General features: G+C 43.2%; 1 protein-coding gene and 1 pseudogene across 2 annotated transcripts; both read right to left on the bottom strand.

The window, feature by feature from the left end:
- Positions 1 to 5,160: 5,160 nt before the first annotated feature.
- LOC119051298 (uncharacterized) lies at positions 5,161 to 5,261 on the bottom strand (annotated as a pseudogene).
- Positions 5,262 to 9,506: 4,245 nt separating this feature from the next.
- Positions 9,507 to 27,814, bottom strand: MYLIP (myosin regulatory light chain interacting protein). 2 transcript variants are annotated; one of them, XM_037147946.2, is made up of 7 exons: positions 27,502 to 27,814; positions 26,175 to 26,365; positions 15,908 to 16,093; positions 14,440 to 14,637; positions 13,799 to 13,963; positions 12,552 to 12,972; positions 9,507 to 10,993 (listed from the first exon to the last, which is right to left on the bottom strand). In XM_037147946.2, the coding sequence occupies exons 1-7, from the start codon at positions 27,586 to 27,588 to the stop codon at positions 10,904 to 10,906; spliced, it is 1,338 nt and encodes a 445-aa protein (XP_037003841.1). In that variant the 5' UTR covers positions 27,589 to 27,814; the 3' UTR covers positions 9,507 to 10,903. The 2 variants fall into 2 exon arrangements, with proteins under 2 accessions (XP_037003841.1, XP_037003842.1); XM_037147947.2 differs by lacking the exon at positions 15,908 to 16,093.
- Positions 27,815 to 27,977: the final 163 nt, after the last annotated feature.

Here is a 27,977-nt window from a genome sequence, read left to right as displayed (position 1 = left end):
CCTCATTTTTGTCGGTCAAAACCACAGTGATGGGAATTCCAGAATCCTAATCCCATTTGGCTGAACCAGTGTACCTTCTCATTGTTTGCTTAAGGTTTTTCCCCCCTGAAAAACACAATAGCTAAAAAAGATATTGTTTTAAAATTGCTTCATGGGGTGGAATTGGGCTGCTTCAAAAGGGAACTATAAGAGCCATAAATAGTGGGGATTATTGCAATCAATGATTGTACTCTCTAACTCAAGGGCTCTGGTAGAGAGAATTCGAGTTGTTAGTCACACTCATTAAGAAAACAAACAAAACAGTTTTTTGCTGTTCTATCTCTTCAGATGCTCTGCACGAAACCATCTGAAGTCAGCATGTGATTTTGAAGCAGCATTTGGTGGGACTTAAAAGCTCCACTTGTTACAGAACAGAGGTCCAGGGGAGGGGGGCAATATTTGTCCTGGCGGAGTCGCCAAAAACTGTTACAGAACAGACACACCGGGGCCCGGACTCTGGAGAATGGTATACTTATACTGTCCGGACCACCTACTGGCCTCAATTGCCCACCGCCTGAGGAAAGATGTCTCTCAATGCCAGAGATTTGCGAAAAGGAAAGGTTTATTTAAAGCTATACAGACTTAAAGTACTGACCCAATGTCCCCATTAAAATATCAAAGTTCTTTAGAATATCCACAGATGCCCACAGTGCTCCCTTCTCCCCCTGCCCTATTTCGGAGTACCCATTTTAAAAAAAGAAGCACATGTCCGTGTTTCAGGACACTGGCACCGTCAACTGTGTCGCCATCCAGGCAGGATCTCTAATTACTCCAAAGCCATGTGGCACCTTCTCATGGCCTACTGGCAAAGAGTTCTTTCACCCTTTTTGCAGGGAAAGTCTCTCCTGCTTCCCAGGCCATGTGGCCAAAGGGAGCACCCCAAAGCTGCATGATCCTCTTTAACCAAAGCTGCAGGGGTCAGCACTCTGGCCAAAACTGCATGGTTCTTTCCTTCACATGGCTGCGGAGAGGGTAGGATCACCACTCTGCCAGAAGCCAGTGGTGATTCTCTGCTAAAGCTGCTTGGTGATTCTCTTTACCCCCAGCTGCGGGGGTCCCCACTCTGGCAAAGCCATGTGGTACTCTTCTCCAATGGCTGCTGTGTCTGGGTTTTAAATCCCTGGGCCAGTCCTCCTTTGTAGCCCCATTTTCAACTCCTCCTACAATTGGCTACATTTTCCAGTGTTCCTGTATTATTCCAAGTTTACTGGGCTGCCATCATGAGTCTGGGCAGGTGTGGCCCCATGGCATGGAGCCAATCATCTCCAAGCTCTCATGTAGGTGCTGTAACCAGGGGGAGTTGCCTCCCAGTTATGTCTTGGGTGGAAGTCACTTCTATACCCCTGGCTCAGAGCATGGCCACAGCTATTGAACATATCTATGCAACCAGTTAAAAGTTATAGATATGTTAAATAACCATTCTAGGGGTTATCTGCAAAACTGTTATTATGCAAAAGAGCTCCATTTGTCCCTTCTCCCAACTGACACCTGTTGGGGGGGGGTAAGGGGTAAAGACATATAAGACATCTCATATGTCTTTCTAATATTTCCTGGACACCCTGAGTTCTGGACCCCATTCCAAATCCCTTTTTGCGCCCCCCCTTGGCTGCACCCTGTTATACACTGGCCTGCCTTTGTAAATTAGTTCTGGCACCAGTTCCAACGTGGGTGTGGGTGGCAGGTGGCATGGGGTGGGGGCTTTTCAAACAACCACCAAGCAATTCTCAGACCCCATCTACCCAGAGATAGCATCAGATCCCACGGATTAAGGGGTCAGTCTGACAAGGCCACCCCTCCCCCACCCCCAACTTCAGATGCCAGTCCGAGCCCAGGTTGTTGTTACCTACGCTTTGACTGACTGGCTATAAACCAAAAGTTCCCATAACCCCTTCATCGGGTTCAATGAATTTGCTAGAGTGGCTCACAGAACTCTGAGGAACGTTTTACCTACTAGATTTCTGGTTCATCATAAAAGGATATAGCTCAAGGACAGCTGGGTGGAATAGATGCCTAAAGCAAGATACAGGGGAAGGGCGTGGAGCCCCCATGTTCTCTGAGGGTGCCGCCCTCCCAGCACCTCCACGTGCTCAACCCCCACCCTTTAGGGATTTATGGGAACTTCATTACATGGACATGATTGATGAACTATTAATTCAACCTCTGGCCCCTCTCTTCTCCCTGGAGGTTGGGGGATGGAACTGAAAGTTTCAACTCTCTAATCTCATGATTGGTTCTCCAGGCACCAGCCCGATCCTTAGGTTCTGTCCCTAGTCACTCATTAATATAACAAAAGGCACCTTTAGACACCTGCTCTCGTCACTTAGACAATTCCAAGGGTTTTAGGAGCTCTGTAACAAAAACAGGGACACAGACCAAATATATATGTCTCATTATAAATCACAATGTCACAGTTTGACCCCTGGCTGTCCCTCTTTCTAGCTCTGAGATCTTGAGAAGTCACATCATCTTCCTGCGCATCAGGTCCTCATCTATAATCACAGCCACTGAGAGCACCTTAGTCATGGGCCTGGGGCAGCGTCAATATCCATGCGAGAAACACTCAGGCGTGTAGAGAGCATTTGTGAGTTTGTTTGGGTCAAACTGGCAACAACTGTTGGGAAGCAAAATCCCAACAGATTGAGAAATGGTCCAGAAGATGGCAGTTTTGCCTTTTACTTTACACATTATAATCAAAGGAGAAGGCATAAGGGGGCTACGTGAAGTCCACCGGAGACAGATTAGGGAGGCGGGGAAAAGCGAAGCAGGGAAACCTCTGGATTGGAAAAGAAGTAAAATGATAGACACACTTCTTTTACATGGTGGGTCCAGGATAGTTAACAGTCAGCAGTGAATACGATAAATAACAATGACAATAAGGGCATTTGTGGTCTCTGCTCTGGTGCAGTGACTGAGCTGTGAGGCGCCTGGACAAACACAAATTCCTTTATTATGGCAAAGGCATGTTTATCAGATGTGTTACACAAAAAGACAACAGACAGGCTCAGTTAAGGTGAAGACTGACTTTTCTTAGAGAAAAATACTCCCATAGGACATGACTATAGGCCATGAATTCTTTTTAGTTGAAGCTTTAATTTCAGACCATCCTTCGTGGTTACTTCGTCTCTGAGTTTGTAAGGATGCCACGCAGGCCTCCCCTGGGCTCGTCAGGTTACTATGCGGCCTCTTTTCTTCCACATGAGGATAAAATGAGTTAATTCCTGTAGAGCCATTAGAATAGCCTAGTAGCTAGTGCTGGACCCTTATTAACACTGGTGCTAAGGGACCCTAACAAAGATTCCTATGTACTGTTAAAAAACAAAACGCAGCTGAGTGATTTCAAGATCTAATTGGTGTTATTCAATAATTCATGAATTGGGCAGCATTCCACCTAGCAAATAGGAAGGAGCTCTGAGGAGCTGTACAAAATGGAAAATTTTACAGGCAGAAGGGGAGGGAAAAAGGAAGTTTGCTAGAGAGGAGTGGATTATTTCAGGCAAGATCATCTTCCTTCGGGAAAGGGCGGGGTCTGGCAGGCAGAGTACCTTACCAGTGCTGACCAGGTTCAGTCCAGACTGACCGAGTAAAGGTCACATTCCTGGTGGAGGCTGCAACTGCTGTTAAGTCATAGTTGGTTTATTGATGCGGGGCTTAGCACAAGTGACATCACTGTGGGCCTGTAGTTACTTTTTAAACAGTGTGGTGTGTAAACTCAGGTCAAATCAGAGGAGAACAGGGAAGCATGGCTTCTTTTCAAAAGGAAAAAAAGCTTTCAAACAGCGGTGATATGAAGAGGGAAGAAGATTTCTAGGATCAATTTCTGAAATGGGGGCGAGGCTCATGGCTCCCACAGACTAGAGTGGGGCATACCTTACACTTTCTCCTTTTCCATGATAATTGGTTCATTTGTGTAAGTCACAGCTGCTGTTCCTAGAGCTTACAGAGTACCGCAGACTCGGAGGAGTCGTGGCTGTACATTGCAGGGGCTTGGACGTGAGTGCCATGTCAGAAGGCACTGATGACCCCAGGGGTGTCGCACACGGCCCCCACCCGTGGGCATCCAGCTGCGTGTGTCGGGTGGCCTCTGGAGAAGCTTCGATGTGCTCGCTTGTCTCTCTCCCTCTCTCCTCTACCCCCTAACTCTCTCCTGGCCCATAGCAACAGCAGCCTCCGGTTTTGAACTCAAGGACATTTGTTGCATGCAATCATTTTATAAAGCTGGCTTATTTCCATTATAAATAATCATGAAATTGGTGGTGAAGGAGAAATGTAACCACATTTTAAGCTACAAAAAGGCAGTGATTCATATTTTTTGACCCTTTATTAAGAAGCCTAGTCTCAGTCAGATAATTTGTAGCAAAGTCTTGCACTGGGGCAAGCTCCCTCAGTCATGTTAAATTCATGGGGGAAGGTCCTCCAAGGTTTAGAACTGAAATATAAACAGCTGTGACTACAGACAGCTGAGGTAAAGAGCAGAGAAAGGAAGCATGTTCTAACCATTTAGAGGGGAAATGGATAAGATGTTACTAATAAGCTCTGCTATAGATTTCTTACCATTTTCCTCATCTAAAGGAATACAGAGATGAGATTTTAAATTCTGAATACCTGATGACTGTCATCTCTAGACTAAATTATTAGCAAGGGTTTTACTTTGCTGTTAACTTTACTAAAAACCCAAAGGACACAGGATTACCAGAGTCCAGAGGAAGAAATAGAATCTACACACAAGCAGACCATGAACAGCCACTTCTAGATGCCCTTTCATCACCTGTGTGCACATTGGCCTTCTTCCACAGTGGGGCTGCGGTGGAGATCGGCAGGGCCCCTAACGCCTCCTGGCTGTGGTCCCCCTATGCCCGTCTTCATCTCTCAGCATTGCCCCTCAGCCCACCTCGCTGCCTACCCTGTACTCCAGTTACACCAAACTGCCCACTGGTCCCCAATACGTGACATCTGGAGCCCTCTTCTTTCACCCCCACCTTTCCTATTAGGTAAGTGTTAACTCATCTTTTTCTATTTCTTTCCATATGATTATTTTCCTTTTAAAAATGCAGCATTAAAGCCATCTACATACAGATAGCCTTATGGTTTCTTACCCATCTTATTCTGCCTAAACTTAGGTACAAAAACATGGAACGCTTCATGAATTTGCATGTCCTCCTCGCATGGGGCCCCGCTAATCTCTGTATCATTCCAATTTTAGTATGGGCGCTGCCGAAATGAGCCCGGCTCAGCTTGTAACAGTTAGCTCCAATGTGACTTTATTCCAGAATTGTTTCCAGCCCCAAGCGAAGTTGGTGGCATCTTTTTCTGCTCTTCCATCGTAGCCAGGACCCACTTCATTGTGTGATCGACTGTAACATGAGTTCACAGTGTTACCCTCCCTTGTCACACAGAGAGGGCGGGGACTTACTCTTGAAAAGCCGCACCCATTAGCCCAAGGTTTCCCAACAGCAGGACATTGACTTTTCAGGCTGGAGAATGCCCTCGCAGTTGGGCCTGCCTTGTGCGTTGTAGGATGCTTAACATCATCCCCGGCCTCCAGCCTCAGTGCGGTAGGTAAAAACTGTCTTCAGGCCTTGCCCAGTGCCTCCGGGGGACAAAACTGACCCCCCTTGAGAGTCACTGCTATAGCCCTAATACAGAGCCCGATACATAGTCGGTGCTTGATAAACGTTTGCTGGTTAATAAATCATGAATAATGAATCAAATTAAATAATGAATAATATGAAAAAATAAAAATAAATCATGCCCAATTAATGAATTAAAAACTGAGGGGATTAGCAGATGAAAAAGGACCTTACTGTAGCTTTGACACATTCATCAAATCAAACCCAAAACCTTTATGCCAGCAGTCGAGTCTCTTTATGAACTAACTGGCTCTACTTTCTTTCTCTGTTTTCTCTTGTGCACTTTGCTCACCTGTGGGCTCTTCCGCATGACCACGCTTTGTTTTCTTCTTGCCAATCCAAACTTTGTACTTACTCCAAGACAAAGAACACCTTGTCTACTTCCAGAAGCCTGCCCGAATTTACCTAATCCAGTGATCTTCTTACCTCACATTCTCCAAATATTTATGAACAGGGTCTATGACAGAAAATTATAATACATATATACATAAATATTATATATGTATCATGTCTGTAATGTACATGTAATACACATGTACATTACAGAACTAGTTATATTTTTGTTTCAAACTTCTCAACTAGAAGAATCACTCCTTGATGGAAAGCTTACTCGCACCTTTGAGTTCTTTCCTCTCAGCACAAGCTTTAGGAACAACAGATGTCAAGCTTTTTGCTTGAAGTGAGTATTTTCTTTAAGCTAATGGCAGGTGTGTTAAACCTGTGTTAATTTGTGTGGTCCTGACACAGTTTTGTTTTTAAAAGGTGTAGGCCTAATTCCTTAATATCTTGCAGTTTTGAGCAAACTCATTTCAATGAGATTGTGCAAACATGAATAGAAGTAATTTGCAATGTTTTAAAATTTCCGTAAGAAGGTGCTAAATGTGATAAACAATGAAAATGACAAAAATGGCTGCAGCTTGTCTTAACTTCTGACTGTGCTCCAACTCCATCTAGGCCTCTTTTTTCATCACTTGGGGAAACTGTGTTGAAGATTTAGGCCTGCCTGGTGGACGCCGAGCTCTCTCAGCACCCAAGCAGCCTTCGCAGCCCCCCTCCCTCGGGCAGACTCGCAGTGACCTGTGCAGGCACTTCCCCCCATGCCGGGCTTTGGAACTTTGCCCATTTCTGTTCTCAGGGTATTTCTCTCACACTTTTCTTGGAAAAGCTCATATTTTACACAAGTGTGGTCACCCGTGGGGCTTCTGATCCACAGTGTTCAACGGGAGAGGGATGACCCTGGACTTTGGCAGCATTGCTTCTGAGCTCCCATTTGTGACAGGGTAATTACAGAGTAGACCTACTGGGATGGGGTAGGGTGGGAGAAGACATTCCTAGCTTCAGCACTGATTTTTACAACCCTTAATAAAAAGACGAAAGAATGCCTTTAAGCACCGTAAACTGTGCCTTTTGGTAGGATAGCCTCTCAAGGCTTCAGTCTCTCCGGAGTTCCAAAGGTTCAGACTCTCCATTTATTCCTCTCTGCTGTACTTTCTGACTCGCCCTCTCCATGGTTCTCTCCTCTGCACCCACCCACACCCTCACACTAAAAATACGAAACCAAAACTTCTCCTGACCCTGCCTCCTCCTATAGTACAATCTTGATTTATTCTACCTCATCACCAAACCCATGCTGTCCCCCCCATTTGTCACTTCCACAACCTTGTCTCACTTTTGTACTCAGTTCACTGCAATCCCCTCACTTCTCATAATGTACGCACTCTTTCTGAGAATCTAGGACACCCTAACATTGCCACCCCAGTGGCCCTTCCCCGGTACTCCAGCTCTCTGGTCCTGCTGCAGTCTCTGGTGCAGCTGACCTGCCTGTTTGAAGCTGTCTCCTGGGGTAGCTCCCAGTCTCTTGGTTTTTCTTATCCCTTTATTCCTTTTCAGACTTCTTGATGATTTTACTGTCCACTTTAGATGTAGGTCATGTCAGGGTTCTAGCATCAGCATTTATTCTTTCCCTCCTTTAATGTTCTCCTAGAGATGACTTATTTTGTCATGTCTTCAAATATCAATTAACTGTAAAAGCCACTAAATGCTTCTCTTCACATTTATCATCTTCTGGAGGTTCCATCCCACGTTTTCAACTGTCTCCAGGTTTGCCAGTTACCAAGCACCTCAAATGCATCGTGGCCAAAACCAAATTCAATTGCCTTCTTCCTCCCGCAGCTTGCTCCTCACGGTTCATCCTTCTATTAAAGACTATCTATTCCAAGCTAGAAAGAGAATTTTTATATAACTCATCTGTCTCACTAAATACTGATGGCACTTCTGACATCTTTTGATCTCATTCTTTTCATGTCCGTAGGTGACCAAGACTGAGTGTTCTCTGTTCTCTCCCTGCTTTTGTATATTGTTTCCTCTGTGGAAGGAGTTCTCTGTGCAACAACCAGTCTCTGATTGCCACTCTCTTGTCCCAGAAGTTCCTTGTTCTGCAGACAGAGGAGAACCAAGCCCAAATTAAAGCTGAAATTCAGAGTCCTCCGTGACTGTAACTCTAACCTTCTTCAGAATCTAATTTCTCACCACTTCATTGACAGCAGGAACTGCACTCTAGTGCTGTATGTGCCGTACACTTTCTTTTTCCACCTGGTGAAATCCAACTACAGTGTCAGGGCTCAGCTCAGAGCTCCTTTGTGAAGCACCCTTATCCTTGGTTTATAAGCAGAACTAATCACTGCCTTCTGCACCTCCATAGCACTTCCTTCTAGTTCTATTATACTGCTTTGTAACATGATGGTTTTCATGCTAGTCACTGAGCTTAAGGTGTCCTTGGTCTGGTGGGGTGCACAAGGTGTTATCTTACCCATTTGTCGGCTAGCCATCAACCTGGCTAGCATTTTAAAACTTACACACTACTCTGGATCCCCCCATTGCTAATGTTATGATTTTGAGTATTATTTAACTTCTCCATCTAGAGAAAACAGTGTATGTCACAGTCTGAGCCCATGATACCGGCATCATGTATTATTCATATCATTCATGTCTGGACCATTGTTCAATATCTAGCACTCGATAATAACTTAGTAGGTGCTCAATACATGCATTGAATGAACAGATGAATTAATTCCTAGAAATTGAGAGAGGATTGACTTAGGTATAGGAAAAGTAGAGAATAAGTCCCTGTCTTTCAACTTTCTAAAATTATTTTCTTGAAATAAGTGTACTAAACTAAACTTCTGTAGCAATTGAAATTGCTTCCTTCAACTGCGACAGATAATCATCAGTTACATATATTATATGGAGTGTTCTCTACTGCACAAAGCATTTCCTGAACAACACAAATGAGTACACACTTGCATGCTTAGAGCAGTTAGGTCCTAGCAGCAGCAAGCTAGTGGTCCTACAGAATATAGTCCCAGTAGCCTATACAGAACAGATTCTGTAGTAGCCTGAGACCATTACTGCTAGGACCTGGACAAGTCCTTCCCTTTCCCAACCAGGCAACTAGCCAGCAGCATCACCTGGGTTTAAATTGTTAACTTCCAACTCCACCACTTCCTTCCTTCTTCAATAGTCCTTCTCCTTCCCAGTCCTTTCCCTAACTTTATTTTTCATCTTTTTACATATATTACTGTTTTCACTTACACTCCAGTCAATTACCAGAAAAATATAGAAGAGTGAATAACTGGATGGCTATTTTTGATGAGGGCCAATACCTTAAATATTTTCAAATTTTCCATGTAGGATCAAATTAGACACCAACTATACAATTATCAATGCTCTTTTTCTTTTATATAAATTAAATGGGCTTAAATGACAATAAGTATGATGATACAAATGCCTGTATTTGCTTTAAAGTCTTTATTCTCCTGAATATAAAAGACAGAAGTCCTCTTAGGATATAACAGAGTTCTTTATGTGGAAACATTATTTTTTTACAAGTGAAAAAATAAATACCTTTTGGAATAAAGGCTTATATGCTAATATGTGCCATAAAAAAGTAGAGTTTTAATATCTGACAAAATGTCTGTGCAAAGAAACAAATGCATAAACACATTACTGCTACATTAAGGCAATATGAAAAGTATACTCAGAAATCTCAGTAAAGTGACAGTGTAGCTTTCTAGCTTTCAGTTAGCTAGTATTGCACCCAGTACAGTCATCTAGGTTTCCCGAAGTCCTAGAAAACCCACGAGCTGACCAACATCCAAAATGCCCAGGTGGGAGTGGAAAACATGATTAAGAATATAGAAACAAAAAACCTGAAACCCCTCTTAAGACATAGAGAGGGGACGAGCAAAAGTTAATATTTAAGCATTTACCAAAAAAAAGCATATAATATCTAGGTACCTATAAGGCTGTACAAGGCTTGATGGCTCAAGCAAAGGCGACCCCCCGGGGTGAAGATGGGCAGAGCGCTGAGGAGGACGCAGAGCCGCCTTGTTTGCATACCATGGAGCTTCCGCAGTGAGCATCGCTCTCCCTTCCCAAGGAACACGCTCCCTTTTCAATCTTAAACTAAAACATTCCACCAACTCGAGAGGCCCAAGGAGTGCTGATTACTCCACCAAAATCTTTTAACCGAATTGGTAGCATTTTACAGTTGAAAGGCTTGAAGGCAAGGGGAGGGCGGGAAAGGAACAGGAAGCCGCCGCACTGAGTTACTTGTTTTCCTCCATCCAGACCGGTTTACATCTGACAACTCTGTCAACTGTCTAAAAGTCACAGAATTAATTTTTAAATCTGTTTGCCTTCTAATCATTCTTGAACACGTTATAAAAACAGAAATGTCATGAAAACATCTTTAAGAAAAAATTTCCTATTAAAAATGTTCAGAGCTCTGTGACCATACCGAAACAAAAGCAAACACGAAAATAAAAACAAACCAAGAAAATTCTTCAAACCAATTCTTCCACAACTGGCGGCAGGTAGGAAGCTTACCTTAGACTACATTATGGAGACTTACAACATCACTTCCTAAAAGGTACCCACTTTTTGGCTATGGCACCACCTAATGACATCAGACATTTTACTTATTCCTTTACTTGATCATAAAAAGAATGAAAGTCCGAGGAATGTGTCAGTGCCCCGAGCTCTCCCTGGTCCCCACCACTGGCGGTGCTGATGGTATGTTTCGGTGGTGAGGAGTGTGGCATTCTTTTCCTTCTTTTTAAAAAAATGTTGCACGGTAGATGGGTGTTGGAGTACTTATTTTCTCCACAGTCTATCGTTTTCAGTTTATAATAGTGCAGTGCATGGAAACACGGCCTGTCCAGTAAGCGCACAGCAGGTCAGATGACGGTCAGGTTGAGAAGACTGGTGTGAGTCGGAAGATAGACATGCTGAACGTGTTCCACCCGCGACCTGCACACGGGACACGACTGCAAGAGAGAAGCCAACAGTACCTGTTAGGACACCTCCCATCAGTCTCGCCAGTGTTCACCTGTGGTACCTGTTACATTCCACATTCTGTTTTCTAAATAAGTCATGATCATAATTATTTCTGGCTTTCAACTGAAAGAGATCTTTGCTTCCTAACCTGTTTGAAAGTTTACCCTTTACAAGGGATTAAAGGCAAATATTATAAAAAAGGATAAACTGAAGGGAACTGAATTAGGTTTTTTGTCAAATGCTAAGCAAGGCATAATGAGTATCCGGAAGCCTTCTCGCCGTGCAGTGAGGCCGTGGTCACCACCCGGGCGGATTACAGCCCTGCGGCAGTGATGCAGGATGCTCTCCCGGAGACCGAATGTACTGATCAGGGGCTGACCCGGGCCAGTAATGATGCCATGTGGCCAGTGAGTGTGGCTCTGCTCATAGTCACCGGCTGCTCAGTAAGCACAGCCCCTCCTTAGTCACAAAGGGAGCCTTAGGCACAAGGGCAGAAAAAGACAAACCCGTGACCACGTGTAGGGAAGTAACTTGTCGTAGCAGCATGATCTACTCTTAGGGGCGGCACAGGCATTCTGTTGGCTCATTGTGTAGCTCTAAAATCAGCTCTGAAACTAGCACTTTCTGAAGGACTGGATGTTATTTAGGGCTAGTTTTATATAAAACCATAGTGAAATTTAGCAAACACTTCTGGGAAATGAAGATGAATTGAAGAAATTATTCAATTATTAAGAGGAAATGTAAGTGCAAGGAAGAAAAAAATATGATATGATTTTTTTGGTAATAATATTAAAATGAGTTTGACTTGCTAACTAAGCCACTCCAAGGGGCCGCTAGAGGCAAATGTACTAATAAGAATAAATTAATTACAAATCATCACAGAGTAAATAAGATACCCATGGATCATTGAGAATTAACTAAACTCTAAGTATTCTTTCTCAAGTAGAGGGTCCAGTACAAATAATGCCCCTTTTTTATCACAAAATCTTTTATTACAAAATCCTAAGTATATAATTCTGTAACATAACAATATCACACTCAAGCACACCATATGACATTTTAGGTGAAATGTTCGAATTAAAAGTATAAATTCTTCCGCCCATATTATTACCCTACCAACCACACACAAGAGGCCTTACTTCTGCCAGACCCTGTACTTTACGTAAAGACCATCCTCTCGAGTGTCAGCAAATAGGAAGCAACATGAGATGGAAGAGGAAGTCCTGGACCAGCCCTCAGGAGCCCGGGATTATATCCTCGGCTCAGCCGCTAACCAGATGCGTCACCCTGGTGAATCTAAGCCTTGCTTCCAGCACTTGAAAAACGTCTAGGGTTTAGAGTAATTATATTGTGGAAAATAGAACCCTAGCCCAAATGTTTCAAAAGGGCAATACCTTTCAAGTCACCAGATACAAAGACCCACCCAGGTGCAGGTGGACATCCTTGGTTTGTGCACTAGTGAGCCAGCACCTGGCGGGGAGCAGGAACTCCCTATGAAGGGAGGGGCAGGCGAGGCTGCCAGGCGAAGAGCCAGCAGACACCCCTCACCTGGAGCTGGGCGGCGCAGCTCTCACAGCACACGGTGTGCCCGCAGGGGCAGAAGGCCGAGTTGATCTCCTCCCCGCAGCACAGCATGCACAGCATGGCCTCCTTCAGCTTGCGCAGCTTCTCCTGCAGCACGCGGGTCTGCTGGCAGCTCAGGCCCTCGCAGCTCCTGCAGTTCATGCCGCCCTCCGAGGACTTCAGCGGCGAGTTGGGAGGGCTGTGGTCGCTTCTCGAGACGAGGTCCACAACGCCCGCGTTGTACAGAGCCCTCCTGGCATGGTCATACACCTCCTTCGCTGTTCTCTTAATATCGAAGACATACTTCTTGCCCAGGTTAATGTTTTCATTCAGAAACAGAGATGCCAAGTGGCCCTTCAAGTCTCGGCTGTACTGCATCATGACAGCGCTGGTCACTGTGTCACACCTACAGGGAGGGTTGAACAGCCACCTCAGTATGGACAAGCCCACCTATTCCGGAGAGTCAGTCCTGCCAACACTGCTGTGAGTGAGAATGTTCCTGTCAGCAGACATTCGATACTCTTATTTGCATGCTTAAGAGTAAATATATTCTTCCAGTTTTATGTGTGTTAAAAATTTCAATGATTCTCTGATAAAGCAGCTGTAAACTTCAGACAGGGAATGTACCCCTCTGGCTGCAACGACATGAGCCACAGTCCAAAGGAGCTCGTAGCAAGAAAAAGAAATTTTTCTTTGAAGTCTTGGTTTTATGTTAAACATTTCTATAAACTTTCCATTCTGCTCCACAATTTGAGTGTCTATATTAGCATTAAGAAGGTTAAAGTTGCCTGCCAATTAAATTTCTTAGCTTCAATTTTCCAAATATTTGCATGAAACCACAACTCTACTTTAAATCATCCTCTGAAAGAAGAGCATCGAAACCATTATTAAAAAATCCTTACAATGTACTGAGGTTCAGGATGGCAGCCCTCCCAGGAGCTGGGAGAGGGCAGGAGGCACCACCTTCGGGGAGAGGGGGTGCTGTGGGAGGTAGGGGAGCGGTAAGCTGGGGAGGGTGCCTGCTGCTTGGGCCCACGCACTTCTTGTGGGAAAAGCAGGACAACGTTGCTAGGGACTCCATGGCTACAGTAGAAATGAAGTGCTTCCAAAGGAGCCGGTTTCTTAAATTCGGTACAGGATTTACTGACACAACAATGCCAGAAACTAACTGTAGGCGCCCCTTGGTCACCTGAAAACCTGAGAGCTACGCTAAGGTTACCAGCAACACGTGCCTGTAGAAAGCGTGCGTCTCCGTGATTGCGCGGTACAGCCCGCTGGCTGCCCTGGTGCTGATCATCTTAAACAGGAGCACGATGCTGTTCCCAGACTCCTTGGTGACGGTCAGGTACACATTCTTTCCTGACTGCGTGGCCATCTGCACGACGGGGTAAGCTATCCTGAAAGGCAGGAAGAGAAAGGTCGGTAAGCGCAGAGGGGAGGTTTGTCATCCTGTGTGCGCCTGTACTCGACTCTCACGTGCTCGGGACCGGCAATGAAACCAGATGCTCCCTGAAGCACTGTGCCCTCTGGCGATGAAGGCACACTGAAAAGCAATCGTGGGTCAGTGGACGGAAGTGTGGGAGGAAGTTTTTGGGGGCGTGTACATGTCTGTACAGGTGAAAATGAGATTCCTATAGCAGTGAACTACTTGTCTGAAAAAATAGTAAGGCTGCCATAGCAATACTTTTTAGTTAGTATTTTTTAAAAAATAGTTATGGAAGCCTGAATAAAATGAGCATATATATATTCCTTATTGAAACTTCATCCCTAAATGAAGACTGTTCAGTAAAGCCCGTTCCATTTCCCGTTTTCATATTGGAGTTATGAAAGTATGCACATACGTAGGTTTAAAAAAATTGAAGACTTGGGTTACCTGTTAATTGGGCTGAAGTCATCTTTACAAATCGAGATTCCTTCAGGCCCCACTCCTATAAGGAGTCTCTGCCCTTCACTGTCCCTCACGGAATGCCACTCTATGCCGTAGTTTTCCATCGCTGACACAACCTGTAAGACCTGGTATTCAGCGGAAGCCTGGCTGGTCCCCTCCAACTCCTTGTGCTTGGCAACGATGCTGCAGAACACCAAAGAGGCAGAGGTGGACAGAGGGATTAACTTATGCAGCCTCTACAAATCCATCTCCATCACTTTCACTGCTGAATTCTACTGACACTGTCATTTATGAATCATAGTAACTGAAAGCTACACTATTACTGAAGTTTCATTTAGAAAACTTACAGTAAAACACTGCTAAGACATACTGAAGAGCATGACTATTAAGTATTCAGTAGAAAAACTATTGGGGATACTGGATGAGGGGAAATTGAAAGAATTATGAAAATCTCTAAAAATACACGTAAGAAATTTATATGTACAAACTTCTCACCTGTTTACATTTATTTTATAAGTTTCATTAAAACACAGCATTATAAGGGATTGATTAGATTGTTTGCAACTGAAAAAAAATTTATTTTATCTATTGTGGTGGACATCTCTAATCTAGTCCTTAAAGGCCTCTACCTCCGTGCTCTCCCCCTTGGAAATGTCCTTCATTTGAGTGTAGACTGGATTAATGACTTGCTTCTAATGAACAGAAAATGGCAGGATGATGGGATGTCACTTGCTTCTGAAATTAAGTCATGGAAGGATTCTGACTTCCATCCTGGTGTTCTTTCTTGCTCCAACTTGGACTGCTGGTGCTGGGGGAGGCCAGCCACCACGTCATGACAAAGCTCCAAGGAGAGGCCCACGTGACGAGGGAACGAGGCCTGCCAACAAGGTGCAGGGGTCAGCCTGGACGTGGGTCTCAGGCGAGCCTTCGACTGAGCTCCACCAACAGCTTGACAGCAGCCTCAGGAAAGGTCCTGAGCCTGAGAACCCAGCAAGCCTGACTCCTGACCCACAGAACTGCGAGACGGTGTTTGCTGTTTTAAGCCACTAAGTTTCGAGGTAATTGGTTACTGAGGAATAGATAACTAGGACACCTGTGTTAGGTTTCTTGGTTTAATCCTCACTGGGATGAAGAACGTTCCAGGATACATGGTAGACTTTGATGTCACGTGACTTGCATTCTTAAAAGGTCGCAGGTTTTTATAATTCCTGTTATATAGCATTCTGTATAATGGCATTTATTTGTGTGGATTATATGTTGTGTTTAGAGATTCTTCAAAAAAAGGGGCTAAGAATCTTTTGAAAGTTGGTGAAAGCTGGTTAAAGACTTAGGCAATGGCCCAGTCTTAACCTCACAAATTATCTATACGTATCATAGGTTCATTTTCTCCTGGAAATTCGTACCAGTTTGCTAGATCTATGGGTGTAAACACTAGCCTTAACTGCAGGTTCACCTGGTCAAGGCTGCAGTGGAGAGCTCCTTTGCACACAGCTCCTCGTAGCTGTACTTGGCAGTGTTCTGATTGTAGTCTCCAAACTTGGTCTGGGCCAGGAGGGCACTGAGTCCCACCGCCTGCTCTGGGGAACACTGGAGGTGGCCAGCCAGGAGCGCCTCCTTGATATGCAAGAAAAAAATATGCCTACAAAGCAATGCAAAAATGAGATTATGCTAGGAACTAACTTGGTATCAAACTTAACCTGCTTAGCATTTTCACGATTCCTTTTGAGTGAGGAAAACAGAAATTATAAGAGTCACCCTCAAAATGCTTAAAGAACCTTTTTTTTTTTAATGAGTATGTTGGCAAAGGAAGTCTAAGTACTCAGTTTCTCTGGGATAAAAAGTGTAACCCAAATAAAAACAGATCTAAGTTCAGTAACATTCAAGTTACAAAATGTAAAATCATTACGCCAAAATTTCTGCATTTTAATTTTTAAAAGAAATAATTATAATCAGAAAAATTTTTATCTTGACATGGAATTAATATCTTAACGCCCTCAGCTTTATTCAAATGACCCCCAAATCTCTTTTAGCCCAAATTTCTTTCCTAGGCATTGGATTCAAATGTCCAACTTCCTGTTGAGTTCTGCACTGGGATGTTTTCCAGTGTCCCAACTTTAGTTCATTCGCAACCAAACTCCCTGTCTTCCCAACCTGCTCTGTCTACCTGTGGCAACCATAGCCTGATCTGCTATTCTTCCAAAAAAACTCACTTTTGATTATTACTCTTATCTCTACCTACTTTCTATTTGTCAAAACTCTTTAAATCCAGCTCTGTTCTTCCCACTTTAACCTCCTCTGCCCTACTTGCATTTCTAAACTGTCACAGAATTTACAATATTCTCTATGTCTACGCCAACCTCTCTTCTTGACTCTGTGCTGATCCACTTTCCAAGCTTCTGGGATGTTTTCCTTTTCTCTGCCTAGAATCTTTCAAGGGATCCATTTCACTGTTTCTGAAAAAGCACGCTGTCAGCGGAACCCAGGCTCCTCTGCCCTTTGGCCCCATAGCCCCTGACATTCCCTCCAGCCACTATGCCCAGGGAAAGGAACACTTCTCTGCTCCTTTTATCCTGAAGGCCATTCTTTCTGTCTCCTCATTTAGCTACCATTCTAAATGGTACCATATCACATGCGAACTACTTATTCCTCTATTATGGTATTTGACACATTCTAACATGTGCCTCAAGTGCCTCTAACATCAGAGAGCTCTGTAACTGTAAGTAAAATTGCAGACTGTCTGTTTATACTCGTTCTCACCTTAGTTTCAGTCCATTTGGCTGTCCTAATTGTGTATCATAGTATATTTCACATTTACTAAAAGGGCTCAAGAGAGCATATAAATGTCCACAGGCAGATTGGCCTAGGTTATAAAATCTGTCTCTGACAAATGTATAAGTCTAACCTTCCTCTGATGACTGGGTAGGGCCTCTCAAGCGTGCTCAAACGCCACAACATCCCTTCCATTGACTGAGGAGTTACGGCCACTGGTAAAGCTCTGAGCACTGTTCTGAACAGAGCACGTTAAGATCAGCTCCCCACTTCCGCCGGACACTCCACTCCAGCCCTCAACACTGCCTTTACTCGTAGGTCAGTCTGGTTTGCCGTTCAGTGGGGGGAACAGCATGAGAAAGGTACGAAAGGAAGAAGAGAGTGAGACTGGAAGCACAGCGAAGGGCTCTGTTGAGAGTCGTCAGGCTGACAAGAGCCATTAATCTCCTTTTAAGAATTGCTTAAATGTAATGTTTCCTGCCTTCTGTAATGATAGAGAAATGTTTAAAATGATCGGACTCTGCCAAACACTACATTTTTTTTTCTTTATTCACAGTCCCTATGAAGAAATCACAGTAAGAATGCATAATAGCAATAAAAGAAGATAAGCATGGTTTTTATTAACCCAAACATCTGCTAGTCTTTAAAGTATTTCTGACATACTGCTTAACTGAGAAGGGGGTCCCTACGGGGGCAAAGAAATAACCACAAAATAACTTGCTTTAACATAGCTATCTGAGGACTGAGACCTAGCAGTCCCACACAGTGTTGGTACCGAGCCCTGCCTCAGCCCACGCAGTGCACTTCACCTTGGTTAACGTGCCCCTCTCTCTGTGTTCATCAGGGGAGATACCACTAGAAAGGAAATCTGAATATATGCTTACATTAATGAAGAAATTATGCGCTGAAAGGCTGTAAGGGTATCACCACAGGCTAACTCTTATCAACTCAATTACTGCTTATATAAAAGTGTCTTTTAAGTTATTTACCACGTAGAAGTTAGCGACTACTTTCTGCTCTATTGATGAGTATATATAGCTTGCAAAAGAGTTTCAAAATCGATCCGATTTCTTTTTCTAAGCTATCCATGCCTACTTCTGAAGAGGCAGCTGCCAAAAGCAAAGGCAAAGCACTAGTAACTAAATATTAACAGGTGGGCAGCAGCCTGAGCGTTATGCAGATCCTCTTCCGGCATGTGGGTGGGAATTAAGTAGGGGGTGGGGACAACTGGTCTTTGCTACATACTCCACATTCTCGGCTGGACCGCAATCATTACCCTGTGAGCAGAACTCTCCTCCTTACTGTTGACATAAACTTTCCCGCATTTTTTAGTTTCATGGGCTACAAAGCAACCCTTTCATTTTCAAGTCAACAAATATTTTGTGTGCACTCCCCCTGAGCCAAGCCCCACGCGCTGGGGTTACGGGGCCAACAAGCCTGATCATTGCCGTTCAGAAGAAACTTACAGCCTTTTGGTGTGAAGTAACACATCCTATCAAAATAATTCCTGCCACGAACTGCCTTTTGGGTGACCACTTTATGCTCCACAGGAGGACAGCACAATGGAACAGTGACAGCAAAGGTCACCAGCTGTGACGAGCCATGAGCAGATTCTATTTAATGTGCTCTTTCCAAGAGGGAGGAGGGCAGAGGACAGAGACACATTTCCAACAAAGAATCCAGCCACGGCTCAATAGTTAGGGGTGGCTTTGAATCAAGCATTTTCTCCTATTATTTTTCTCTCCAACCATCTGGTCTGTAACTATCTGACTCATGGATTTTTCCCCCTTCCTTTTTTTGTAAAGTGGGCAAAAAGTTACCAATAATATCAATAACAAGTAGATGTAGTTAAAGAAGTCGTGCCTGCAGGGAATTGTTTTTATTTTATTTTTTATTAAAGATTAAAAGTGGTTGACATTTCCAGCTCAATATTAGACTATATGCTAGAATCACGAAGATAATGAAAGTCTTTGAAAAAAACTATTTTCTTTGTCTGAAGCAAATGTCTATGAATATGTCCTACAGATACAAGTTCAAAGGGCATTTCCTTCCTAAACATTCTCCTGGTTACACCTTAAAATTCATGATTCTTCAAATTTTACCCAGTTACTAAGAAAGGAGATATTTTTAATATATGGTTCATATTTTGGAGGCCCAAGTGAAACATTCTGGCTAACTTATATCTTTGCATTATGGGTGCAAATGAATTCACACTTACTGTAGCATTATGGAAGATTAAAAAAATGAAGTGGATATAAGAATATGCCAAATTTTAATTAAAAAAAGAATCACGTATTCTTAATACATTTCTGTTTCAAAGTACTTCAAATTTCCTCTATTCTAAAAAATAATTTCTTTTCATAGCTTTAAGGAATTGAGTCATTTATCTTTTATGAATTATAATCAGAGAACTTTCCTCTAAACACTGGCTTGACTCATACAGAAATCATCTAAAAACCAAAGCAGAACTTTCTGCAAACCAGTCGGGAGTTGTCTCTCTGGTCCCCACGGATGGTTACTCTCAACTACTGCCCCCAAGTATCCCTCCAGTCACATTATTTTAAAGAGCTTTTGTGACACAAATGTAAAACAACTATATCCACCTACACCATCCAACTCAAACTTTAAGTAACTAACCTAAAAACATCTTTACAATGGCCAAATAGCTATTTTAAAAAACTTTCTAGTCTCAGTAATTGAACTGTATTTCTCCCCCAGAAGACCAGACTGAACCTGGCCATCCCTTAATAATAGTGACTGGTTTGTCCCTCACCGGTGAGACCCCACGGAGACGAAGAGTATGCCTGCCTCAGTCCAGCAAGTCATTCAGCACATTGAGGAACTTTAAACCCAAGCCTGCCAAGTCATACATTAAAGCCATCAGATCAAAACAGAACTGCTGTGAGAGTTTTTTGTTCTGTATCTTAAGTTCCAGGGAAACAAAAATCATTTCAAGATGGATCATAGCTGGAATCATGATGCTTTTAAAGTGAAACAGAGGAGAGTATCCTCATGGCATGGGGGGAGGCAAAGGTTTCTCAGGACACAGTCTGTAAAAATTGTGCAAGAAAAAAAATGGACAAATTAGACTTTACCAAAATAAAAAAACTCTACTCATCAAAAGGCATCAAGAAAACAGGTAAGCTACTGGAGAAAATATAATATTCACAAAACACGTATCTGACAAACAACTGGTACGTCCAAAGAATTTGCAAAGCTCAAAAATAAAGGCAACCACTCAATGAAAATGACTTGTAACTATCAATGATACTTCACAGAAGATGATGTACGAAAGTCAATAGACACATGAAAAAGTGTTCACATTATTTTTTAAATCCTCACCTGAAGATATATTTATACATTTAAGAGAAACACCAATGTGAAAGAGAAACATCCATCAGTTGCCTCCTGTATGTGCCCCAAAGGGGATGGAATCCACAACCTAGGTACGTGCTCTGACTGGGAATCAAACCTGAAACGTTCTGGTGTATGGGGCGACCCTCCAATCAGCTGAGCCACCCGGCCAGAGCAAGTGCTTACAGTTAATCAGGAGAGACATACAAATTAAAACTGGAGGCTGGCAGGGGCATGGAGGAACTGAACTCTTAGACGTTCTTGGTGGAAGTGCAGGGTGGTACAAGGGCTTTGGGAAAAGGCCTGGAGTTCCTGATATAACTAAGCGGTTGCCCCCTCTATGACCCGGTTATTCCAGTCTTAAGTGTTTACTCAAGAGAAATAAAAACACATGTCTACCAAAAAGACTTGTGCTTCAATGTTCACAGCAGCTTTATTCATAATAGCTGGGAAACAGGTCTTCTTCAGTGGCCACATGGATGAACAAATAGTAGTACATTCACACCATGGAATACTACCCAGCAAGAAACAAGAACAAGCTACTAACATATACACAGTGTGACCTCTCAAAAAATTTATGATGAACAAAAGAAGGCACACGCAAAAGTATGCACATCATGATTCCATCTACATTAAGCACAACAGGCATAACGAATCTATGCTGCAAAAGCATATAACCCTGGTGGTGTGGTGGGGAAGGGCGGGGAGGAGAGGAGGATGACTGTAGAAGGGCATGAGGAAACTTTCTGGAGTGCTAGTAAGGTTCTAAACCGCGACAAGAGTTTTGTTTAAGTGGGCGCACCCATTTGTCAAAAAACCATTCAATGGTGTCATTAGAATGTGTGCACTTCATCATATGTAAATTTTATATCAAAAGAAAAAAAAGAACTGTAGGCAAATATTGAGTTTTAGTTAATGATGTCCACACTGAAGTACTGAAGAATTTAGGGGAACGTGTACCTACATCCAATTCATTTTAACAAGCACTGAACAGATTGATAGACAGATAGAGGGATCAAAAGTGGATAAAAATGTGATAAGACAAGTAAAGTAAACTGTTGATAATTACTAACAAATTTATTCCTCCTCAGGTTCCCAGAAGTTAAACGATCTGGAGGTGGGGAAAGGCAGGAGTGGGAAGGACATCCCCAACTTCAAAAGTAATTACAACCTACACCAGAAGGATACCATTACTTGGAAGCATAACATCTGCACGTCTAAAGAACATGATTACTCATCATAGGTACCTGTTCTTGCAAACAGCAATCCAGGCAGTCCTATGGTTTAAAAGTGTTAACTACAGTCTCTTTCTTAACAATCTAAATTAGTGGGAAGTGCTACCAAGTCCAGCACCCCAGCTGCAGCAGGACACAATTAAAGAATAAACACACCTGGTCCCACGGGGGCTATGTACCCTGGTCACCCTGAGTCTGGCACTAACTGCCATCTAAGTCTTCAAATCTTATTTAAAAAGTACCCGGTCAGGATTTGAAGTTCATTTTCATTACATAAAAATCAACTCCTCAATGGTCTTTGGAGATTCCATACAAATACTAAGGATCATAAATTCAGAGAGAGACTGAAGGCACCCAGATGGGAGATCAGTGGCCGAAATAAACATACGTCAATAATAACACAAACATCCTGTATTCTGAGCAAAAGGAAAGATAGAGAAATTAGAATTCAGACATTGAGTATTTTCTTTGGCAAAATTATACATCTTTTTCTCATATTTACTTTCCTGGAGCCTATTTTGTGTTTGGGAACAAACAAAACAAAACAACAAACAAATGCCCTAGAGGTGGCAAGGAAAGAGGGAAAGAAGCAAATGAATGCTAAGCACTGAGCAATTTCTTAACAGAGAACAGTCACTACAAAATACGTTTTAATGGTGAGCTTTCTTTTTGAAAGCGTCAAACTTTTCAGTTTATAGAAGCAACCTGGCAACACATTTCAATTTCTGTAAGACAATGCACATCATCTGTATCAATTAACCTGTTTTATTTATTTCCAAGTCCTTAACTCACTGATCCAATGACTACTTATGCACCAGGCACTTGCTAGACTCTGGGGATACAATGTGGATCGGCTCCCTGTCTCATGCAGTTTAGATGATTAGAGTGGCTCACAGTAAACACACTGTCAGATCAGCAACTGCAATATACGCTCATTAAATGCTACAGAAGAATGTTACATCATGTCTTGGGAGAGTTCAGTCTCCTAAGCAGGCCTAGCGATGGCTTTCCCGAGGAGTGGTGGCTGAGCTGAGGTCTGAAGGAAGAAAGGATTTAACCAGGGACAAGTCCCTCGTCCCTGCTCACAGCACTGAAATCTTGATGAAATTCAATGTTCAGGATTCAGCCTTTCCATAAATATTTATCCAGTCCTCTCCAAGTCCTTATGTTGGGGTTGTTTCTTGGGAGAGGGAATTCTGGCACTGGTTAGTCTGAACTAAAGCAGGAGTACCCCTAGCAAAGACAGCAGACCTGTTCTAAAATGTGGCACACTCAGAAGAAATGCATGTTATTGACAGTGGATAATTACCATCTCTGAAGATGAAGCATATAATTCCCTAATCTCTGGTTTGGAAAATGTTGACAAAATCTGGTCTGAATTGCTGTGAATACCCAAGAGCCTTTGAAAGGCAAGAATTCAAAGATCGTTATTTCAGACCTCCTTCCAGAATACATTAGTTTCACTTTTGGAATCCATATTATGGTAAACATCTGCTGGAAATACCTGCTGTTTCCATGTCTGAAATGTGCCAGCTGAGCCTAAACCAGACTCTCTGGTTACTTTTCAGGCTTCCATTGAAGAGCAAACATAATAATCTGGGTAAAGAACCAAATCTAAAATTAGACCAAATCAGAGACCAATTAACTCTACATACTAATCTAAGACATTTGATACATTTTTTCTGTCTTCAGAGAAATGTATTGAGGAAAATCTTACAGAAAGGAAGTGGAAGCAAAGGAAAAAAAAACCTACTGATAGAAGAGATTCTAGAGACAACTGAGTCACGGGCTTTCAGTTGAGATAAAGGGCTGGTTCAGGCTTCGAACTCTGCATACACTGGTACTCAGGGGCAGAGCTGGACCTAGACTGCTGGGCTTCTGCCCTGACTCTAGTACCTTCCTGTTATGAACAGGCTTTCCTGCCTTGCATTCTCACAGCAGCCTCCCTAAACTGATGCAAAGCAACACTGATATATTAATTGGCTCCTGGTTAGGCCAGCTGTGCTGTGAGCAGGCTACTTTAATTGTCCACGGAGGACAACTCAGCCAGGATATTTCAGCACCACTTAAACAGTCCCAACACTGTCAGTACACCAAATGTGCCCTTATGACTGGACTTAGAGAGAGTAAACAATTACCTCCCATTACCGGACTGGTAAAGCTGAGTTTACTCACTACAGTAACACATGTATTTTACTTTTGTGCCATTTTATATAAGTAGTTTTAATGAATAATTAAACATCAGTAAGTTTATCGACCAGCTTTATCTTGCTAACCTAACATTAGGGGAAATAAGTATTTTGTCCTTACAGTATTAAGCACATAAAAACAATGCTGACTATATAACTAAATGGGATGCAGCACAACTTCTGATCCTAATTAAAATGTAGAAAGGTTATAAATGTAACATTTGGTAAAAATGTACAAATTATTTTATCTAGCTATTAAAAGGCAGAATGCTATATAAACTTGAGGTGGCATTATCTTAAAATTCTGTGTTTCAGGCAATACCACAAAAAAACCCTAAATGCACCAATATTTTAAAAGTTAGTCAGAAGCTTAGATCATACTAATTTTTCAATAAGGTTTCAAAAAGATCTAAAATCAATTAAAAATACCTCATCTAACTAGATATGTGCATTCTCTGAGTGACATTAGGCAAGAATCTCAAGAGTCAAGTCAACTGAATCAATAAATTAGAAAATTTGTTTCTAATTCACAAAATGTCTCTATTTTTTGCATGAAAAAATAGATTTGATAATAGTTATTAACTCAATTATGAGAAAGCTCAGGTAAAGACCATCTTATAGTACACTTTAAAGCCTGTAAGCATTCCTTATACAAATGTATTATACTATTATAACCACAGCCATTATTTGAATGATGTATTTGCTCCTCCAAACTTCTGCAGATTTAAAAATAAATTTGTGTCATCAAAATAGATTTGCATCTGGAGGCCCTGAATCATGATTTAAAATCATGATAAAAGTACACAATGAAAATAGCAATCTATTGTTTTTCATATATATTTTTTCTCTTACTTGACTGACAGTTATCACACTGAAGTGAAAAGTGGAAGTTTTCACAAATCAGCTTTAAGTAAAAAACAACAACAAAACCCCCAAAACATGCAATCACTTGGATATTTTGCAAGACATTTTTAGGAGCACTAAGAATTCAATATATCAGTTACTTCAGAAACAAAATGGAACATTTTTCTCACTCTAAAGCTCCATAACAAGGCAGAGCAGAGAGTTCGAATTCAAATGAGCAGTATTTGAAAATAGGTTTCTATCTGTCCTTGGGTAAACAAACAAAAATGTGATATGTTAAATACTCTTAAAGTATACTGTTCACTCATCATTACTCAGAATTTTCACACTCACATTTTTCATGAGCATTGCGAATTTTCAAGGCAAAGGGTTATGAAAAACATGAGAACTTAGACCCAAAGTTTGCTGCATTTAAAATTACTTGTTATCCTTTTTTCCCCTTCCTTCCTTCCTTCCTTCCTTCCTTCCTTCCTTCCTTCCTTCCTTCCTTCCTTCCTTCCTTCCTTCCTTCCTTCCTTCCTTCCTTCCTCCCCCCCTCCTTTCTTTTTGATATGCCACTGTTCAATATAGGTCTCTTGCATTTCAGCAATAAATATTAAACATTGGTTTTCTAGTGTGGCTCATCCTTCAGAAAAGTATAACCATCAGTCCAAGGGAGAAAACATTTTTAGTTTGAAAGAGGAAACCACATGCTCCAGGAATTTACCACTATTGGTGGTTTTCTAGAAGGAAACAATCTAAACTCAACACTCCTGTGTAACATACCAGTGGGTTGGAGTTCGGTTACAACTGGCCTTAAAAGAATTGCCTTACTAAGTTTTCCAGATATTTAAAAAGTTTTAAAATTCTGCAATAAATTGCACTGTAATCTGACACTAGGTTGAAGAAGTTAACCAAATTTAAGTAATCCAAGAGGAACTGCTTCCTGCTTTCTGTCAGAACAGTCTACAATGACCTATAGTAACACCGCTGAGGCAGAGGTTAATCTCGGGCATTAGATGCTGCTATCCGGAAGTCTCCTGGGTTTGTTCTCTCTCTCTGTCTCAGATGTGGCACTAATCTCAAGTGTTTGTAAGAATTCAACCCTGCTCTCTCATTGTGTATAAAGAAAAGAAAAAACACAAGAAGAGTTGCAAAATGTACCTCAGGTCAGCTATATAGCTCCCTCTTCATCTTAATAAAAGGGCCATGACACAGAAAACTTTTAAGTTATGAACCAACATGGTATCAGACAAATTTGCCTGTGAATGAACATCTCTGGGAAGGTGCAAAGTTTGTTTGACGTTGGTTTATTTTAGCATCACTTTACCTAGTCTGCTCCTGTAAGATGAGATGAGGCTCCACGAAGAACTTGACTCTCAGTTTAAGCCGGTAAGGGGCTAGCCCATCCATCTGCTGGGAGATCCGGTTTCTCAGATTTAGCCATAAACTCTCACCTTTGCTACCCGTAAACTGCAGTCCAAAGTAATCAACTTCTATAATTCCCAATCGCCTGCACACCTAAAAAAAATGAATGTAGCCTGGATGAGCACAATGGTCCATGTAGTCAAAGCAAATCTGATGACTCTATGCAAGATTAAGATTCCTGCCTACTTTTTACAAAGTTCAACAGTGTTACAATTACTGTTGTAAACTGGAAGAACAAAGTTCTAAGGCTCCAGTGATGCTAAACCACTAGGTGAAGTATAGAGGCTTGCCCTTGCTTTAATATCTATAACATGGCCAATGGCAGTAAAGAAAAAGGGAGTCCTCTAAAGTACCCTTCCAGAAAAACTGAGGACGATAATCTCAGGGTATTTGCTTTCTTATTCCAATCGCCAGAATTCCCTCCACCAGCACAATCGATGCAGCTGATTTGGCAGCTAAGTTATCTGGACAATTTTAAACATCTGGACTAAAAAAAAAAAAAAAAAAAAAAAAAAAGAGGAAACATGCCACAAGTGTCAGCTAAGCTTTATAAGAGGTTTTCCAACCATTTCAGGTCCCAGGGGTTTAGGGGCATAGCATTTCACCTGAGATCAAATCTGCTGTCTGCCACACCACTGTTCCACTGTTCGGAACCATCCCTCACTCCTAAGGAAACGCTGCGTGCTTTAAAGACAACAGAAATAGATGGCCAAAACCCACTGTTCTCTGATCCTCCGCAAATTCGGAGATGCAGGTGAACGGTCCATCTGAGAAGCAGCAAGAGACAAGGGCCCGGCTTGTCTGCCAAGCAACCCAGGACAAGAGGCCGCTTCCAGACACCTCATCCTGAGACGCAGTTGTCACTGCCAGGCCCCGCGGTGACAAGACTGGGATCTTGCACACACCTGCAGCAGGTGTGTTGGACCGCCTTCTTCCAGGAAAAGTGCCGGGCTGGGGGGCTGGGTAGCCAGCCGTCACACTCGTCCTCCGCACCCCCACCCCCACGCGTTCCGGGAGCGCCGGCATAGAGGCCGCGCACCCCTCGCCCGCAAGGAGGAGTGTGCGTCCGCCGGGTGCCCGGGGCGAGCTGCCCGGGGCCGCGCTCCCCTAGGCTGCCGCCGCAGCTCCTCCCGGTCCTGCCAAGTGGCGCGCCCTAGCTCCTGACATTGCCACGAGGCCCCTCTGCCTTGGGGGATCGATCGGGTTCCCGCTTGGCCCCTCATCCTCACCTGGTTGAGGCAGTCCTCGCCGTTGGCTTTCGCTTCCACCTCTACCTCCATCAGCACCGCGTCCGGCCTCGTCACATAGCACAGCATGGCTGGGGCCGCTGGGGCCGCTACAGCCGCCTCCTGTTTGGTGTGTGAGTGGTTGCTGCCTCGCCACCAATCAGACCCAGTTCCGGGCTCGGCGTGGCTGGCCCCCGGGAGGCTGCTGCCCTGCAGACCCCTGCCCTACAACTGGGCGGCCGCCGCGCCCTCCAGCCACCCCCTCCGCAGCCCGCCCGCCTGCGGGGTTTCTCAGTCTTCGCGACGGCGCCGCACTCCAGCAGCCCGACTGCCTGAGCAGCGACAGAGACTCCACTGATATAGTGGCCCCGCCCCCTCCGGTTGGGGTCCCCGCCAATCATGGAGGCTCCGCTCCGCCTCCGCCGCTCTGTCGGCCAATAGTGGCGCCCACTCAGCTTCGGCCCCACCTCCCAGCGCCC

The sequence above is a fragment of the Artibeus jamaicensis genome, unplaced genomic scaffold, assembly GCF_021234435.1.
Source record: "Artibeus jamaicensis isolate MK-2021 breed Jamaican fruit bat unplaced genomic scaffold, CSHL_Jam_final contig_482, whole genome shotgun sequence".
In the NCBI taxonomy this organism is placed as follows: Eukaryota; Metazoa; Chordata; class Mammalia; order Chiroptera; family Phyllostomidae; genus Artibeus; species Artibeus jamaicensis.
The sequence above is the reverse complement of the archived record's forward strand: the minus strand, read 5'-3'. Positions and strand labels throughout refer to the sequence as shown.

Bases quoted from the DNA above. Each gene is read 5' to 3' on its own strand.
- MYLIP (XM_037147946.2), bottom strand. From the start codon at position 27,588: ATGCTGTGCTATGTGACGAGGCCGGACGCGGTGCTGATGGAGGTAGAG. The intron at 16,094-26,174 runs GTAAAGTGATGC...ATTGCTTTGTAG, and splicing joins ATCTTACAGGAGCAGACTAG to GCATATTTTTTTCTTGCATA. The intron at 12,973-13,798 runs GCACGTGTTGCT...CCCTCCCTGTAG, and splicing joins GAGACGCACGCTTTCTACAG to GTGTGACACAGTGACCAGCG.